The 17708-nt window shown below is 54.1% G+C and overlaps 2 protein-coding genes across 8 annotated transcripts in view; both read left to right on the top strand.

Moving 5' to 3' along the window:
- AKAP8L (A-kinase anchoring protein 8 like) overlaps positions 1 to 651 on the top strand; it is a 28734-nt gene extending 28083 nt beyond the window's left edge. For all 4 annotated transcript variants that reach the window (XM_036895655.2, XM_036895654.2, XM_057490040.1 and 1 more), the window contains 2 exons: positions 81 to 176; positions 267 to 651. In XM_036895655.2, the coding sequence (XP_036751550.1) occupies positions 81 to 176; positions 267 to 578 (408 nt within the window). In that variant the 3' untranslated portion in view covers positions 579 to 651. The remainder of the gene's footprint in view (positions 1 to 80; positions 177 to 266) is intronic.
- A 201-nt stretch (positions 652 to 852) lies between these two features.
- AKAP8 (A-kinase anchoring protein 8) lies at positions 853 to 17450 on the top strand. 4 transcript variants are annotated; one of them, XM_036895653.2, is made up of 16 exons: positions 1827 to 1956; positions 3468 to 3506; positions 4641 to 4777; positions 5407 to 5439; positions 5928 to 6204; positions 6638 to 7121; positions 7633 to 7762; positions 8005 to 8051; positions 9158 to 9191; positions 10984 to 11071; positions 12403 to 12444; positions 13089 to 13230; positions 13590 to 13683; positions 14103 to 14233; positions 15183 to 15278; positions 16578 to 17450. In XM_036895653.2, exons 5-16 carry the CDS (start codon positions 6062 to 6064, stop codon positions 17022 to 17024), a joined length of 1878 nt encoding a protein of 625 aa, XP_036751548.2. In that variant the 5' UTR covers positions 1827 to 1956; positions 3468 to 3506; positions 4641 to 4777; positions 5407 to 5439; positions 5928 to 6061; the 3' UTR covers positions 17025 to 17450. The 4 variants fall into 4 exon arrangements, with proteins under 4 accessions (XP_036751545.2, XP_036751546.2, XP_036751548.2 ...); XM_036895650.2 differs by lacking the exons at positions 1827 to 1956; positions 4641 to 4777 and adding an exon at positions 853 to 1044; XM_036895652.2 differs by lacking the exon at positions 4641 to 4777.
- The last annotated feature ends 258 nt before the right edge of the window (positions 17451 to 17708 follow it).

Here is a 17708-nt window from a genome sequence, read left to right as displayed (position 1 = left end):
TGGGGCGGGGCGGGGCGGGGCGGGGAGGTGCTTTCGGGAGCCGGGAGCAGCCTCTCCAGCCCCGCCTGCCTTGCCCGCAGCTTATGATGGAGCAGTCCAAGAAGTCATCGCTCATGGTGGCCCGCAGCATCCTCAACAACAAGCTCATCAGCAAAAAGCTGGAGCGCTACCTGAAGGTGAGACGCGCGGGTGCCAGCGCGCAGGCCCTTTGTGGCCCTGGTCCCGCGGGTCTTCCCGCCCTTCAGTGACCGCACCTCTCTCTGCAGGGTGAGAATCCCTTCACCGACAGCCCCGAGGAGGAGAAGGAGCAGGAGGAGGCCGAAGGCGGGACGCTGGACGAGGGGTCGCTGGTCGAAGTGGCAGGGTGCGCGGAGGGTGCAGAGGGCGCGCCGGCCCAGCCCCCCGTTCCCCCAGAGCCGGCCCCCGGGGCCGCGTCCCCACCACCACCGCCACCCCCAGAGGAGGAGGAGGAGGCCGTGCCCCTGCTGGGTGGGGCGCTGGAGCGCCAGATCCGCGGCATCCCGGGCCTCGACGTGGAGGCCGACGACGATGAGGAGGGCGATGGAGGAGCCCCGTGATGCAGGACCGGGGCGGGCGGGACCGGTGTGACAGAGGCTGGAGACAGAGCCCAATAAAGTTCTTTCCAATCCACTTACTTTGTGCGCAGCGCCGTGGGCGGGGCGGGAGCCGGGGCCGCGCAGAGGGGCGGTAGGAACCTGCGCGCGGAACCGGACGGGGCGGGGTGTGCCTGCGCACTGCTGGGATGGGGGGAGGGGTGTACGCCTGCGCGCAACCAGGCGACACGGCCGGACCAAATCCAAGATTCTGAGAGCCGGGATCGAGCGACCGGAAGGCCAGCTGGGGCAACAGAGGGCGGGCCCGCCGCGAAAGCCCGCCAATGCCGGTGCGTAGAAGCAGTGACGTGTGCTACCGGTCTTCCAGTAGCCGAAGGCGCGAGGTATGTTGAGCGCATGCGTCCTGTCGCAACCTAGAAAATCGGTCCGCCGGCGGGACGAGCTGAAGACATGGAGCAGGGCTACGGAGGTTAGTACTGGAGGCTCGGGGTGGGACGGGCAGGCGCTGCCGGGGTGACGCAGCGCCTCCGCGCAGAGGGTCGCGGGCGGGGTCCTACTTCTGAGCGCGTTTACCGCAGCCCGACCCTGCGGAAAGGCGGCCAGAGCGCGCGCGCGCGCCGCTCATTGGACCTCGGAACTGTCGCTCCCGGGGCGCTGCGTTCGGATTGGCCCACAAGGCCCGAGGAGGCGGACGGAAGCCCGACGCTGCGGCCGGCTTCGGCGGGCGTCGGCGGCTGGCGGGGTAGTTTGCTGCCCCTGGGCCTCCGCAGGCACCGCCCGGACGTTCCCGCTGCTCCGAGGCCCGCCTTCCTCTTCGGAGGACGCCACAAAATGGCGGCTCTGAGAGGCGGAGCCTCGGCGAGAGCTTGCGGGACGCCGGGCAGGCTGCCGGGCCTAGAGAGGGCAGCCGCCCAGCGCGGGGCTCGGCGGGACCTCCACGCAGCGCACGTGGCCCGGGAAGCTCAGGCCGGAAGCCTTGCGGGCAGGGCGGGGGTGGGGCCTTCCCCGCGGGCGGCGCTGCGCATGCTGTCTCCACAGAGGCCAGCATGCCCCCCAGCCCGCACCCCCACCCGGCCCGGTTGGCCTCGGCCAGCGCTGTACCCGGACCAGAAAGAGAGGGGCGGAGGCTGGATCTCTTGTTCAAAGCCAGAAACCTCACGTGTCCTGTGGCGGGGACCGAGGGCGGCTCTCCGGGTCGTCCCTGGCCTGCACGTGCCAGAGGGCCGTGTCACGGGGTACGCGCCCACTCCCTTCTTGGGCCTCGGAGCCTCCGGCAGAGTGGACCTTCTTCCTGTGGCAACCTGATTTCAGAACTCCAGGAGGCCCCTTGGTCAGTGCGGGTAGTCGAGTTTGTCCCCAGAGAACAGTCAACAGTTGAGGGGTGAGGCCTGACCAGGCCCAGATTCCTGTCCTGGTGTATGAAGTTAAAGAAGCAGAAATCTTCCAGCAGCTGGAGAAGGCGCCGATCTGGAACGGTGGTAGCTTTAGCAGGATCCTGACAGCAGGAATTAGAGAATCAAGAGGGGTCCTGAGGTGCATGGTGCGCTTGGGTGCCACCTGAGTACTGGGGAGCTCGGCCTGGCTGTCCCTCATTCTGTTAGGCAGTCTGATTGGGTCTCCTCATGCTTTGCCTGCCTTCCCACCAGACCTTCCAGCCCTTGGCTTGGAGAGTCCGTCCCCATCGCCCCCACCTGGTGAAAACCTTTCCTGCTCAAGTTTAGTTGCTGCAGCCTCTCGCGATCCTGTAGCTTTTCCACCTAGTTATTTCCAGGACCTGCTGACCCTTGACAATTGCTCCCTGATCATAGGAGGCACCTAGGTCTGGGTTCAGGTCCCCAGCACCATGATCTTGGGCAAGCACCTTTGCCTCTCAAGCTTCTGGGTACAACAGAGTGAGTACTACCAGTCTGGAGAGGTGGTGTGAGGTTCCGTGAATGGCATATGCCGCTTAATTAGACCAGTGCCCCTTGGTGAAACAGTCAGTACCCTGCAATTGGCTCCTTGCTAGAGTCATCACTCACTTTTGGCTGCAGGGTGTGGAGGGCTGTGACTTGGGGAGGGTGCAGCCTGCAGAGGGCTACCTTCTGTAGCAGGACTTTGGATCAAGTACCCTAACCTTTGAGCCCTGGCTCCCTCATCTCATAATGGCATTTGGGGACACCAGTAATGTGCACTCAGTGCTGGTGGCATGTGGCCAGTCACTCAGCTGATAGTTTGGGTGGTTCTGTTAAGAGAGACTGGATATATTTTCACTTCTTAAAAGTGAAATCACCTGGCAGGTGTGGATGGCCGCCTGCCTGTGCCGTGTCCAGCTCTGTTCCAGGCTCCAGGGAGATGAAGAGGGGCCAGACAGGAGCTGGGGCGGGATGAGGGGGCTGCCACAGAGAGGAGTGCAGGCATGCTTTAGGGCCAGGCTGAAGGCAGAGGGGAGCATCGGGGTTCAAAGTCACACACAAATGAGGCCTAGGAAGTTGCCAAGTGCAGTTACCATAGACTGGCCCTGTGGAAAGGCAGTTATTTCCGAATTCTGAAGTATGTTCCCAGTTATGTGTTATTTATGGCTGCTTGGTGGTGGGCCGTACCAGGTGAGGGTACTGCCTGTGTCCTAGTGCTACTGGGTCATCATCAGTTGGGGATTGAGGCTTAAGCCCAGGTCCCGCAGCAGGTGGCATGCAGACCTGCCCTGGAGCCCATCCTCCTCCCCTCTGCAGGCAGGTGGAGTGATTCAATGCAATCAGCCTGCCGTGATGCTTTGTGGGGGACAGTGTTATGGTTATGCCACCTTCTTAGGCCAGCGCTGAATGCTTTCCAGGAGGTCCCTGTAGGGTCCTCAGAAGCATCTATTTCTGGTGTGACAAACAGGATCCTAACAGACAGGTCTTCTGTTTGCAGGCTATGGGGCATGGAGTGCCGGACCCACCAACACCCAGGGTGAGTGGGGCCTGCTTTACAGGGAGGTGTGGGCTTCCTGCCCCGGAACCTGAGGCACCAGTGTGACAGGCGTTCCTGATGCCATGCCTGGGACGGTCAGCTGACTGAGCCTGGGGGAACTGACGGGCAGCTAGGCCAGGGACCTGGAAACCTTTCCTGCAAAGTGCTAGAGAGTACATTTTTTTGTTTTAGCAGGCTATGTAGTCTCTAGGGCAAAAACCACCAGGGACCGTTTATAAATAGGTGGACCTGACTGTGTGTCAGTAACATTAAAGACACTGAAATTTGCATGCCACCTGATCTTTTCATGTCATAAGATAGTCTTTGAGCAATTTCTATTATTTTATTCTAACTAAATAGCTGAGGGTATAGTCGCAGAATTTTTATTTATTTATTTATTTATTTTTTTGTAGATAATTATTTTTTATTGAAGGGTAGTTGACGCACAGTATTACATTACATTAGTTTCAGGTGTACAACACAGTGATTCAACATTTATATACATGACAATTCTAGGTTCCAGCTATCACCCTACCAAGCTGTTACAATATCTTGACTATATTCCTTATGCTATACATTACATCCCGGTTACTTATTTATTTTACCATTGGAAGTCTGTACTTTTTTTTTTTTTTTTTCCGTGAGGGCATCTCTCATATTTATTGATCAAATGGTTGTTAACAACAATAAAATTCTGTATAGGGGAGTCAATGCTCAATGAACAATCATTAATCCACCCCAAGCCTAATTTTCGTCAGTCTCCAATCTTCTGAGGCAAGAATTTTTATAAATAACAGGTTTTGTTTTTTAGTAGTTTGAGCTTTATGGAGTTCAGTAGATAGGACAGAATTTCTATGGACAGAATTTGCTGGCCCTACCTACACCTCTGGCACAGATTTGCCTATTATTAACATCTTGCGTCCCTGGGATATATATGTTGTCACTAACAAATGAACATTGGACATTGATACATTGTCATTAACCATCATCCATAGTTTATGTTAGCATTCACTCTCTTGCAAGCTCAGTGAGTTTTGATAAATACCTTAATGTTGTGTTTCATGTCAACAAAGAATATGTCATGAAATATTCTTTTGACTTTAACCATTTTCCTTTCTCATCCGTTTAAAAAAGTAAAACCCATTCTTAGCTTGTGGGCTGTACAAAAACAGGATGATTTAGACTTGGCCTGGGTCCCCATTTGCTGACCCCACTCTGGAGTTTACATCATGACACTCAGTATTTGAAGGAGCAGAATGCCCTCCCTCGTGGTAAGGTTATCTGCTTTTTGCCAGCATCTGGTTCAGGCAATGGGATGGGGGCTTCCTTTGTTTTCTGAGACTGGGACTTGCCTCTGGCACCACTGGGGGCAGGGTCACTTTTTCACCCCTTACCAAGTTTCCCCAGGGAGGCCTCCGTGTTGCTCGGGCACATAGTGTCCCCTTGCTCAGTTGAGCTGGGGACGTGGTTGTCCACCAGTGCTTGCTCCATACTGCTGGCAGCCTGAGCTCTGGCTCCTGGTGAGAACTGGCACCTGAGAGGTCTCTGCCAGGAGGCCTGGCCCAGCTGGCCTCTTGGCTGGGGGCCCACCTTGAACGAGCTTCTCATGGAGCGCTGTAGTGCCCTTCCGTTTGCCCGGATCGGGGCAGACAGCCTTTCCTAGGAGAGGGGTGCTGATGAGGCTTAGCTGAGTACTCCGCAGGAAGCGAGCTCACCACTACTGGGCCCCAGCCTTGCCTGGCCCTACTGGGTGACTAGGGGTACCTCCCACAGCCCTGGCCCTGCGGATAGTGTTGTGAGGGGACAGCTGTCCTTCAGCATCCAGGCAGTGTCCATGAGGGATCTCAAGTGCCTTCGTTCTGCAAAGCTGTGTGTGTTTTGTTTTGTTTTTTTGTCTAAGGTGCATATGGACCTAGTGTGGCCAGCTGGCAAGGTAGGCTGTTCCAGGGTCTGTAAATGAGTGATCAGGCCTGTCATCAGCTACCCAGAGGGACTGGGATGCAGGGACCACCCCCCCCTGTTCCTGTCACCCATCCCAACTGTGTTCACAGCTCACCTGAAGGTTCTGTGGGTCCGGCCTGCAGTGCTGAGCTGGGCTGAGCTGGCCTCGGGGAGAGCTGCATGAAGGGGGCCGGGGGGGGGGGTGTTCTGAGGCAGCAGCTCTTTGGTGGGTCTGTCACCAGCCCCAGCTCCACTCCAGGGCTCTCAGCCATCTCTGGCTTTGGTGGGAGAGCAAGTCGTAAGATGTGGTACAGAAAACCCACAGCTGCACCTCTTGGCAGGTGATGTGCGTGGTGTCGGGCAGTACCAGTGGCACCTGGCCCTTCTCTATGGGCAGCGGGCGCTCCTGCGTAGCCGTGTCCCCCACGGGCTGGCCTTGTGTCTGCTGGGTTCTGACCTGGCTCTTCCTCCCTCTGGCAGGCTATGAGAACTACAGTTACTACGGGGCCCAGAACACCAGCGTCACCACAGGAGCAGCCTACGGTTACGGCCCAGCCTCATGGGAGGCCACCAAGGCCAGTGATGGCCTGGCAGCCGGGGGCCCTGCCCTGCACATGGCTTCCTACGGCCCAGAGCCATGCACTGACAATTCCGACTCCCTCATTGCCAAGATAAACCAGCGCTTGGACATGATGTCCAAGGAAGGAGGCAGGGGAGGGAGCAGCGGCGGTAGGGAGGGCATGCAGGACCGGGAGAGGTGATTATGGCCCCGGGCCCTTCCCTGGGGACCCCCCCACACACACTGGCTTTGTGCGGATGGAAGTGGGCACCCCTTCTTCCAGGGCAGGCTCCTCCCGCTCCCTCCTTAGTGTGGAGTACATGAGTTGGGCCATTGCTGGGGCAGAGCACTGGGACGGGACCTGCCGGTTCCTGGGCTGGGCTTGGGGTGTGGCTCAGCTGAACTGCGCTGGGTCCTTATTTCTGCCTTGGCCACCTGGCAGACCCCTGTTCTGGTGGCCTGGGATTCTGTGCCCCTCGCTCTGTAAAGGGATCACTGGTCCATTTTGTCTAATGGGCTTGTAGGAGGGATGCCCAGTGATGGGTTGTTGCTGTGCTGAGCATTTGGCGGTCAGTTTGCATCGGGGTTTGTGGTTGTGCCCAGGAAGTGTGACAGGCCTATTCCTTTGCAGTTCCTTCCGCTTCCAGTCATTCGAGCCCTATGACTCCAGGCCCTGTCTCCCTGAGCACCATGCCTACCGTCCCACCTATGGCTACGACTATGACTTTGACCTGGGGCCTGACCGCAACGGCAGCTTCAGCGGTCAGTACGCTGACTGCCGGGACCCAGCCCGGGAGCGGAGCTCCCTTGATGGCTTCATGCGGGGCCGGGGCCAAGGCCGCTTCCAGGACCGAAGCAACCCCAGCACCTTCCTGCGCAGTGACTCCTTCATGCCGCCCACGGCCACCTCGGAGCCCCTTTCCGCTCCCTGGACCGAGATGAACTACGTGGGTGGGCGGGGCCTTGTTGGCCCCTCCCTGAGCCGCCCTCCACCTCCCCTCTTCTCCCAGCCCATGGCCCCTGATTTCAGTGTGCTGGGCGTGCAGGGGGCAGGTGGTTATGACAGCTCTGTGCCCTACGGATGTGGCCAGTCACAGGCGCGGATGAGGGATCGGGTAAGCCCTAGCAAAGTTATAACTCACCCTCTTTGCTTTTTTTTTTAAAACAGCTTTATTCAGGTAAAATGTATGTACTGCAGGATTTGCTCATCTTTAAGTGTACAGTTTGAGGTTTAGTAAAAATGTACCGAATTGTGCAGCCTTCACCACATGTAATTTCAGAACGTGTCCATCACCCCTGAAAGAAGCCTCAGCCATCCACAGTCACTCCTCATTCCCCTCCACCAGCCCCTGGCAGCCTCCAGTCTGCTGTCTGTCTCTGGGTCTGCCTCCCCTGGACATTTCATATGAATGCCATCACACAATACAGTTTTCTGTGCCTGACTTTAACTCAGCATAAAATTTGGGGTGGGGTGGGGTGGGGTGGTCAACTATGCTGTCTTTCTTTGCTTTCTGAAAGACTTCACCTGCCTTTGTTCTCTGATCTCACAACCTCTCCATTCTCTACTTCTCCGGGGTACCTTAGCGGTCTCGGTAAGCAGTATATTGGGATGCGCTTTGTCTGTAGCCCAGGTGGAGAGGGTTTGACCGCTGCGGCCCAGACAGCATGGCCAGGAAGCGGAAGCAGTTTCAGATCTGTGACGAGCCAGATGCCAAACAGGCCCGGGCTGACAGCGATGGAGATTTTTCTGACAATGGTATGCCCCGGGACCAATAGGCCCAAGGGTGTCGGCTGAGTCAGTTACATGCTTGGTGTTCCACCTGCCTGTCCAGATGGTGGACAGTTGGGAACTCAAGGGTGGAGCGTGTCACTTATGCTGCCACAGCCCCCACTGTAGTCAGGACAAGCACGGGCACTGTCCAGGGAGCTTGGGAGGGTGAGAATGGAGTGAGCCAACTGCCAAGGGTCTGACTTCCCCTATCCCTTTGTGTCTGCTAGATGATGGAGCTGGTGACTTCCGGTCTGGGGATGAAGAATGCAGAGGTGTAAGTCCACCTTTATGGGCCAACATCCTTTGTCTCTAGTGCGGGACTTCTTAGCATTTTTCTTACAAAGAGGTGGGAATAGCTGCTATGGTAGACTCACTCTACATCATGAGTAGATTTAATAACCTGACTTACAGCTAGGCTACTAAGTGTCTTCCACTTTGCAACAATCCTTCCCTTCCTGAAAAAAGTTACCAGCCCTCTCCCCAGCTGCCCCCATGTCCTCGTAGTGATACACCTACTGCACACGTGGGGAGCGTAGGGGCTCCGGGCTCTGAGGCTTCCAACATGTCCTGGAGGCTCGCTTGCTGCCAGCTCTGTGCTGGCGCCACGCTGCATCCATCTCAGTCAGCCCTTACACCCCCCCACAGGAGACGGGTGTCTAAGGCCCACCCTTAGGATTCTGCTCCAGCCTAATGGGAGCACAGCCTAATGGGTGTGTGAAGGCCTCCACCAGGTGCTTCTGGTGGTCAGTCAGGTCTGAGGAGGTTGAGGTGAGGATACAAGATACAGCGACTCCTCAGTTTTCCTGAGGATCTTGCTCGATCTCTGTCTGGCTTCCTTAGATCTTCAGTCAGAGAATCTCTGTGTATCTGCTGACTGCTCATTACTTATCAGCTCTATGTCTAAGGAATGAGCTCTTTTAATTTTTGATTTTCAATTAGGTGAATTGTTCTTAGCTGCACCTGATTTGTTACAACTTTTGGTAAATATAAACAAATGGCTGGGAAATGGCATAAAGCCATTTTCAGTAAAGAATGTTGGAATGAGCATCCTACAGATAGGGGTTTGGGCTCCTGACATTCCTGGGTGCAGAACCTTGTGAAGTAAATTTGCCAGAGGCAGTTCTTTAGCCTTAGAAAGAACTGAAACAGGGTCAGTGACTTTAATCAAAAAGCAAGTTAGTCGTCATCACAGAATCTCAGAAGACTACCAGGAGAAGTGACAGGACACATTCAGGCCCGTGGCCTGAGAATATCCTGACACCCAGTAGCTGTGTTCCTGGTGGCACAGTGACCACCTGGTGGTAGCAGGGAGTTGGACTGGTTGTGAAGAGTTCTGGAAATGCCACCTCACCGCCCAATTTTGTATGTGCCCTTTTTCAGGACGACGAGTTCTTTGACTCCGGGAGGCAGAGAGGTAGGCATTACTCAGTGTCCCGTTGAGCTCTCCTGTGTCTCCCCAGCCGCCCTGCCCTCACTGCCCAGCTCCCAGCAAGCTCGGAGCCTGGGTGGGCCTTGGCCGTGGACTCACCCCGAGGCCTTACTCCAGTGTTTGGAGCAGCGCTTGCTGGAAATGGGTCTGTTTGCCTCACTTGATGCAGGCTGCAGAGAGGGAGGGCAGATGCTCCTGAGTTCTGCAACAACAACTTGCATTGTCAGGGAAGGGAGAGTCTCAGAAATGCGAGAGAGGAAAGAAAAGGCTCCCTCCAGCTTGTCTTCCCTGTCCTCCCTTGGTCAATGCAGGTCCCTGTACTGTTTTCTCCTGGGCTTTGTTTTTTATGCAGCTCCTTGGTTGCCAGCCCAGGGCCATGTTCTTAGCCTCTGTGATGGGCATACCATACCAACAGCTGTAGTGCATGTGGCCGTGTGGGACAGAGTTTGGACAACTGCCAGGGTTGGGAGCTCAGAGCTGAGGGAGGCCTGTCAGGTACACCCAGGCCCAGATCCTCCAAAGGCAGTTGCCTAGCAGATCTCGTCAGTTCCCGTGTGGGAGACCCAAGAGTCTAAGTAACACAAGCAGAGCGAATAAACTCCTCAGGGGGCCATGGAGAATCAGTCTGAGATGCGGTGGGCTTAGGCTTATGCAAAGCCACTTGCTCCTGTTCCCGTTCCTGTGGGCCTGTCCTCCGTAGCTGGTTTCCCTGAGAGTCACAGGCTGGCTCCTGTGTGTTCAGACTCAGCCAATCCTTGGAAGTCCCCCCACCCCATTTATCGAGACAATCATGTCTATAGTAGGGGACCACACAGAGCACTTAGCAGCTCTAACAGCAGGGTAACTGCTAAAGCAAAGGTGACGTGTTTATTGCGCGCAGGTCCTGCTACCTACCCGGGATGACTTTGCTATTAAACAGCAGTAATAGTTTCAGGCAGTGACCTCTTGCAAATACCCCACACGCCCTTTTGAGAGGCTTCTGAGCAGCGCACGCCGGTCGCCATCTTCGTGGGACAGTCTCGTGACTGGCATCAGGGGTAGGGGTTACAGTTCAGATGCTTATCCAACCTTTTTTCAGTGTCACCCTGAGCCACGGTGACCTGGCCTGGCCTCACTCTGGGACACTGGGCTGCACGGCTCTCAGAGGAGCTCCTGCACCGGCCCCAGGGGGCGGACGGAGGACCGATTGGTCTCTTCCCACTTTTGTTTCTAGGATTGCTTCCCATGTAGCCCTGGGAAAGCCCCAGATTGATGGTTTTTGTGAGTAGAAGATAGAGTTTGGGCCAGCAAGGACTTTCAGACCTGCTGAAGCCCTAGTTCAGAGGAGGCTGACGGGACAGTCATCAGGGCCCACCCGGAGGTGGGTGGAGGCCGGCAGAGACGTTTTTATTTGCTGACGCCTTCCAGCTGCTGCCTCTTTTATGGGAAGAATTGCTTCTCTCCTTAAGTGATGTTGGGAGAGGACCCAGTAGTAGGGCATTGGATTGGAAAAGCAGGACAGAGAGCAGGTGGGCTGTGTCCCTGGCCCATCCCAGCCTGATGAGGCCATATGGGGAGTGAGGTGACTGCTGGGAACTCCCAAGGGTCCTCCTTAAAGGCCCATCCCTGTTGGGAGCCCTTGACAGCCCCTTGGTGCCTGAGAGTGTCCTGGCCCTGCCGTGCGCGGAGGCAGCGGCAGGACACGGCGCGGCGGCTGAGCTGCAGCCCCGGCAAGGCCCTGGTGCTCAGTTCCTCTCTGGGCTCTTCGGAGCATCTCAGAGGGACTCCTCTGTTGCAGGAGAGAAGGATGATGAGGACGATGAGGTAAAAAAGAGAAGGGAGAAGCAAAGGAGGAGAGACAGGATGCGAGACCGAGCCGCTGACAGGTGAGGCGGCAAAGGGGAGGTCTGCTGGACCTGGGCTCCACTGACGCCCTCCGGGGCTCACCCGCCTTCACTCCACGGGGCAGCGGTCCTTGTTTGGGCTACGTCCAGGTGTCTGTTGGGGAATCCCGATCAGGTTGGAGGGAGACCAAAGTTGAGAAACACACAGAATCCTATTCTTACAGGGGGTCAGAGTGGCCCTCGTGTGGGTCTGTTGCCTGCAGGCTTGGGGGGCATTCTTGTGCCCTGGCTTGTGTCTGTCATCCCAGACAAACGAACTTCATTGAGCAGAGCCGCTCAGGTGCGTCGGGTGCAGTGTCCAAATTCTGTGGAGTTCGACGCGACAGTTAAACATGTATAGATGTCATCTTCAAGAGTTTGTCCCTACATAGAAAAAGAAATACAAAAGTACAAAGCTCAGAAGGTGTTGGTGTGACCACACCACAAGCCTCTCTCTGTACTGCTATTAAAGTGGCTGCTGATTAGAAATGTCAGCCGCAGGTATGGGTGAATGCTACGAGGCTGATGCCTTGATCACATGTGGCTGCCTCTCCGTGCGCAGGTTCTCTGTGCGGCGAGGGGAGTCCATGTCCTGAGGGTCCTGCTTGCAGTGTTTTTCCTGTGCAGAGAAACGTGTAGCAAAAGAACTAACAGAAGAGGCTGGGAGGCCAGGAACTGAAAAGTTGGAGCTTCCAAGTATTAGAGAAATTCATCAAAACCCTTGTTCTTTTTTTTCCAATAGAATTTTTATTTTTATTTATTTATTTATTTTTAATTCATTTATTATTTTTTTTGAGAGGGCATCTCTCATATTTATTATCATATGGTTGTTAACAACAATAAAATTCTGTATAGGGGACTCAATGCACAATCATTAATCAACCCCAAGCCTAATTCTCAACAGTCTCCAATCTTCTGAAGCATAACAAACAAGTTCTTACATAGTGAATAAGTTCTTACATGGTGAACAGTGCAAGGGCAGTCATCACAGAAACTTTCATCAACCACCCTTGTTTTTAAACATGAATAAATGATCGCTAGATGAGATCTATTTTCATGCCACAAGGGAACTGAGATGACATTTTTTTAAAGGAATCTCTTGAGTCTACCATAGTGACAGGATCCTCAGAAAGGTTTGGAGAGAGTGTCACAGAGGAGGTAAAGATGCATTGGGGAAGCATGAGCCCCATACTTCTTTGGTAGCATCCTGCAGGTCCTATACACAGGACCCGGGAGCTTTCCCTCTCCACTCCTCTCGGGGGGCGGTGCAAAAGGAAATGTGTCTTGTGGTGGTTGTCCGGAGATGAGCCAGACTTGAGGGTGTGTCTCGACAGAGGAGGAATCCTGAGAGCCACCGGGCCTGCGCAGCTACCCAGGTAGGCCGGAGCCTTCCCGGCAGGGCTGAGGGGAGCAGGGCCCCACTGTGGGGGCACAGGGGTCTGCAGGCCCCTCTCCCCTTGCTGTGTAGTATTATTGCATTTGGTGAGATTTCAAAATCGCACAACCAAGAAACCTCTGTTTTCATCCATAGAATTTGACATGATGTGTCTTTACATCAAGTCCCATGGGGGAATCAGTCTTAGGTCATGTGATTTGTAAGTTGTGCGATGTCTTGGGGAATTCCTCTCAAGAAGGGGTTGCCTTTTATCATCTCAGTGGATGCAGAAAGAAACGCATCTGAGAAGCTGTGGAGTTCAGTACTAGGCCCCCAGAGCAGGAGGCTGAGGGCTTAGGGAGTCCAGTTTGAAAATTCCACTTGAGGGTTATTCTCTTAGGGCCTTTGGGCCCAAAAGACCGGTGTGGTAGTTGATTGTAAATTGCCATGCTCCTGACATACTTACAAGGTTGTACTTCCATTCTTAAGATGTGGAAACTTGGGGTAACTGCTACTCTGATACCCCAGGAGAAAAGTCAGAGGTCTGGGCTCAGAAACCTGCTTTCTGTTTCCACCACAGTCCTCAGTGGGGAGAGACCAGTTCCCCCCCCCATGACTGTTCTCCTCCTTGTCTTCCTCCTCCAGGATTCAGTTTGCGTGTTCTGTGTGTAAGTTTCGTAGTTTTGAAGATGAAGAAATCCAGAAGCATCTACAAAGCAAATTTCACAAAGAGACACTGAGGTTTATAAGTACCAAGCTGCCTGACAAGACGGTAGCGTTCCTCCAGGTAAAGTGCACTTGGCGTCTGTCACTGTGCGCCAGTGACCCCATAGGTATTGGGTCCCTCAGAGAGAAGGGAAGTCAGAGGCCTGGATTTGACCAAGGTTTTGTTTCCCCGAATAGCGGTGTACACGTCCCATCCCCAAGTCCAGAGGGACAGCTGAGAGCTCTAGGCATCGCAGTTGCTGCTAGTTCTGCCCACGCAGCTGCTGTGTTAGCCACCATCCCATCCCACGGCAGCTGAGACAAGGCTGTCATCTGCCAGGGGCTTGCGCCCATTGTGCTGAGCCACCTCTGGCACACTTGAGAAGCGCCCACACACGCTGCCCTGTCTTCTCATCTCATGTTATCTCCCAACTCCTCCAGGAATACATTGTGAACAGGAATAAGAAGATTGAGAAGCGGCGTCAGGAACTGATGGAGAAGGAGAGCACGAAACCAAAACCAGATCCTTTCAAAGGTGAGCTGGGAGCCTGGGGCTTTGCCACAGGACGTGACTGCAGGCAAGCCTACCTCGGGCTGCCACGGACAAGCTGGGGAGACCCTCACGAGAGGCACTCAGCCATGGGAAGATGCCCTTGTGGGTGACCCAGTGCAGACCACAGCCCAGAGGCAGCTTATCAGAGTGATATGAAACACTGATGTTTTTTCCCTTTGAATGAAGAGAAAGGACCAGAAGGATGAGAAAAGTGTAGACTTTCCAGATGCAGAGACTGTTGGTTCTTTCCCCACACTCCTGCTGGTGGGCAGACGACACCTGTCTCAGATCCTGTCCCAAGAGGGGTAGCAGGTGGGGGATGTGGGTCTGGCTGGGGCACTGGAGGAAAGCACCACTTGCACGCTGTCCCAAATCCCACAAGACTTGGGTATCATCAACAGGGATTGGCCAGGAGCACTTCTTCAAGAAGATAGAAGCTGCCCACTGCCTGGCCTGTGACATGCTGATCCCCGCGCAACACCAGCTCCTGCAGCGGCACCTGCATTCTGTCGACCATAATCACAACCGCCGGGTGAGTCACCTCCAGATGCTGGGTGGGGCTGCTCACAGTGGCATCCAGAACCTTCTGTGTCTTACAGGGCACACAGATCTTTAAGGCCTCTTGCTGTATTTCCTGAAATCTATCATTTCTTCTACTGATTATATACTAACATGTGAGAAAATGTGTTGCTTAGAATTGACAAAATAACGGTAGCTGAAATTCTTCTGGTTTGGGAATGTTCCCTGTCAACCACTCAGAATTCTCCAGTTGCTGAGAATGGATCTCCTGAAAGCGGAGCCTGGGGGACCCAGGGTTAAGGACTGGTTTGCTGTCACTAGCTGACAGGGCCTTGGGGCTGCTAACACCTCAAGCCTGGGCTCTAGCTTGCTGAGCCCTGGTTTGGCATCTCTATCCTGGGTTTATGCGACTAGCAAATGGTGATGTCAGTACCTGCCCCCCTCCCCGCATTTTGGGCATTATTAAAAGACCAGCCAAAAAGCACTATACAGACAAGGGATCATTGTATGAGTGTGTCAAACTAAAAAAGCAGTTAGATGGTAGGATCATTCATATTTGTGTTGTTGAGCTTATTTGTAAAGTCCACCTAACTCAGAAACCGGAAGCAGAAAGGCCTGCTCTTTTCCCTGCCCAGCCCCACACGGCCTCTGGGCTATAGACATCCTTGTCTCCTCCTTGCTTATGCATGTGGCGCCTGCACGTCAGTGGTGTGTCTGCTTTGGACTCTTCCAAGATCATCAGACCTCTCCACTGTTTCAGTCTGGAGGTGGGATGTCTCTCGGTGCCTTCTCTCCCTCATAAGCGGCGTCTGGCGTTTGAGGCTCTGCTGTAGTGAAGAGAGATGTTCGTTGTCTTTCTGCATCTGGCTGGTCCTGGCCGCTCGATGAAGCCCAGCTCGTCTGTTCTCTTGCTCCTCTGCGCGTGCCGTTTGTTTAAAGCCCACGTCTGGTTCCCTTTGCAGTTGGCTGCTGAACAGTTCAAGAAAACAAGTCTCCATGTGGCTAAGAGTGTTTTGAACAACAGACATATAGTGAAGATGCTGGAGAAATACCTCAAGGTTTGTGTTGAGTACAAAGGATGGGAAAAGCTTTCAAAATGGAGGATGAACTTAGGGGTCTGGGATTGTATCCAGAGCACAGTATTTAGCTTTGCTGAGCCTTCTGAAGAACTGAGGGACCTTGGAGGGTATCAGGCTTGGAAATCCCACAACCACAGATTCCCTGAGATTCTGCTTGCCCAGAACTCCGGGATGTGGGCCTGCTTGATTGATTTGCGCGGTGGTGCTGGCTCTCACCCTGAGAGGCCTTGTCTGTCGGTCCATAAAGGACTGACAAAGGAATGCTGAGATGCCCAAAAAAAAAATCCAAGGTAGATGATAATTGTCCCGAAAAGAAGCTAAAAAGAGGTTTTGCTGGCAAACAAGTGACAGTGAGATTGGGGAGGAAGGGGCAGTGTTGCCCCAACTACTGAGCCTTAGTGGGAGCAGAGTGATAAAAAGTCCCCAGGAGGGATTCCTGGAGAGAAGCCTGCTTCCTCCTCAGGAAGCCTGTTCTGCTGAAGCTCCCCCCAGGCCTCGCCAGCTGGGGCCGGCAGCCAGCAGGCTAGCGAGGATCTGTTTGCTCTCCTGTCACTTAATTCAGGGCTTCAGTATCTGACAGTTCATGCCACTATTAAAGGCATGGACTCTAAAGAACCAATTTAAGAGTCATGACCAGTCAGGGTTTTACCTCATGGCTTAGACAGATTTAAAGTTTCTAGAGTGAGGTGGAGACTGAAGCTTGTAAACACTGTATTACAAAACACATTTCTTAATTTTCTGATGATAATGTTTAGATTTTTCTAAACCAGACACAATTTTTAGCATATGCTTGTGAGGAATTCGGCTTCTTAGAGAGTCAGGCTTGGACTGAATCGTGACTGATGCTTAAGAAGTGTGTGGCCTCCGCCGCGTCACTGACCTTTGAGTCTCATTTCCTTATCTGTGAAATGGTGATCACCCTCACGCCAGGGCTGTGTGCACACTTCACAGAAACTAAAATTTAAAAGTCTCAACTTCCTGTTATGACACTATTTTATATCAACCTGAGAAATCCTGGGTATTTTTGAACTTTTCCTCACTATTAGATGCCAGAGTAAAAAGGGAAAAGTCATTCTGGGGAAGCTTTCTGAGATGTCTTTTCTGAGTCTGTAGGTCCTGAGTGCCTGTTGGATTGAATAACTCCACGGGTGCAGGTTCAAGTACTTCTCTTGTTGACTGCCGGTCATCAGAGGTGGCGTCCTGGCACCCTCCCTCGTCCAGTCTCTCGCCTGGACAGGTGATGGCCTGTGCTGACCTGTGTTCGCTCTTCTTGGCCAGGGTGAAGACCCTTTCGCCAGTGAAGCTGCTGATCCAGAGGTCGAAGGAGATGATAATCTGCGGGGTGAGGATAAGGAAGAGACACCTGAGGAGGTGGCCGAGGAGGTCTTAGCCAAGGTGATCACGGCCACAGTGAGAGCTGTCGATGGCGAAGGAGCGCTGGCTCCGGGGAGCGGTAACACGTCAGCTGAAGGGGAAGGCCCTGCGGGCACAGAAGAGGCCACTAGTGGCCCCCACCCTGAGGAGCTGCTGGAAATGGAGGCGCCCTGCGGAATGGCATCTGAGAAGGGCAGTGTGGAAGCAGAGGCCGGAGACCAAGCTGCGCAGGCCGGGAGTGAAGCTGCAGAGGCCAGAGGCAAGGCAGAAACCCTGGTGGCCGAGGCCAGAAGCACCCAAACCGCCGCCGCGCCTGCCGCAGCCGCCAGTGAAGGGCGAGTGGAAGACTGATGCAGAGTCCAGAGGGGTTATTCCCACAGAATGATCCTCTCCCGGAGGCAAGGGATGTGTTACATATGATGCATTGTTGCTCTTTCTCCTTTGTAAGCAGGACTAAGGTGTGTGTTACTGGAATACACTGAAAACTTATTTGAAAAGACCCAGCCATTTCCCTCAGAAAAGTGTACCTCGCAGGCTTGTCTGACAGACCCGTGTGGCTTTCTGCCTCAGCCCAGAGGCACAGAAGGTGTACATTCCCCTGCAGGAGCGCTGTGACAGCTCTCTTCGCTGCAAGCTAGAATAATGAAAGTTGGGTAATTAGACTTTCATGATGCTTGTTAAGTACATCTGCTGGCTGAATGCCCTTTTCCTCTTCTTTCCTTGGGAGCAGTTGAATACTAGGATGTATCTTGCTTTAATAAAGGACTTTTTTTTTTTAAGTTCAGGAATTTACTTTGCCTTCAGTTTTTGGCCTCTGTTTTTGTAGCGCTCTGTGTGCTTCATCGTCCTCAATACGTAGCGGAATCTTAACACATGATGTGGATTCTGTCACGTCCGTGAACTCCGTCACAGGCCTGGCGGATCCGACCTGCCCCCACCATCCAGCGCACACACCTGCCCCTTAGGAGGACACTTGGCCGCAGGCATTGCTTCCCAGCCTTCAGTCCCCTCCCCAGTGAACCGCCTTTAGTTTTA

The sequence above is a fragment of the Manis pentadactyla genome, chromosome 12 (genome assembly GCF_030020395.1).
Source record: "Manis pentadactyla isolate mManPen7 chromosome 12, mManPen7.hap1, whole genome shotgun sequence".
NCBI classification, from domain to species: Eukaryota; Metazoa; Chordata; class Mammalia; order Pholidota; family Manidae; genus Manis; species Manis pentadactyla.
This window is presented reverse-complemented; position numbering and strand designations above follow the sequence as displayed.

Coding starts and splice junctions, on each gene's coding strand:
- AKAP8 (XM_036895650.2), top strand. Junction 8,052..9,157: donor GGGATGAAGAATGCAGAGGT/GTAAGTCCACCT, acceptor GCCCTTTTTCAG/GACGACGAGTTCTTTGACTC. Junction 15,279..16,577: donor TGCTGGAGAAATACCTCAAG/GTTTGTGTTGAG, acceptor CTTCTTGGCCAG/GGTGAAGACCCTTTCGCCAG.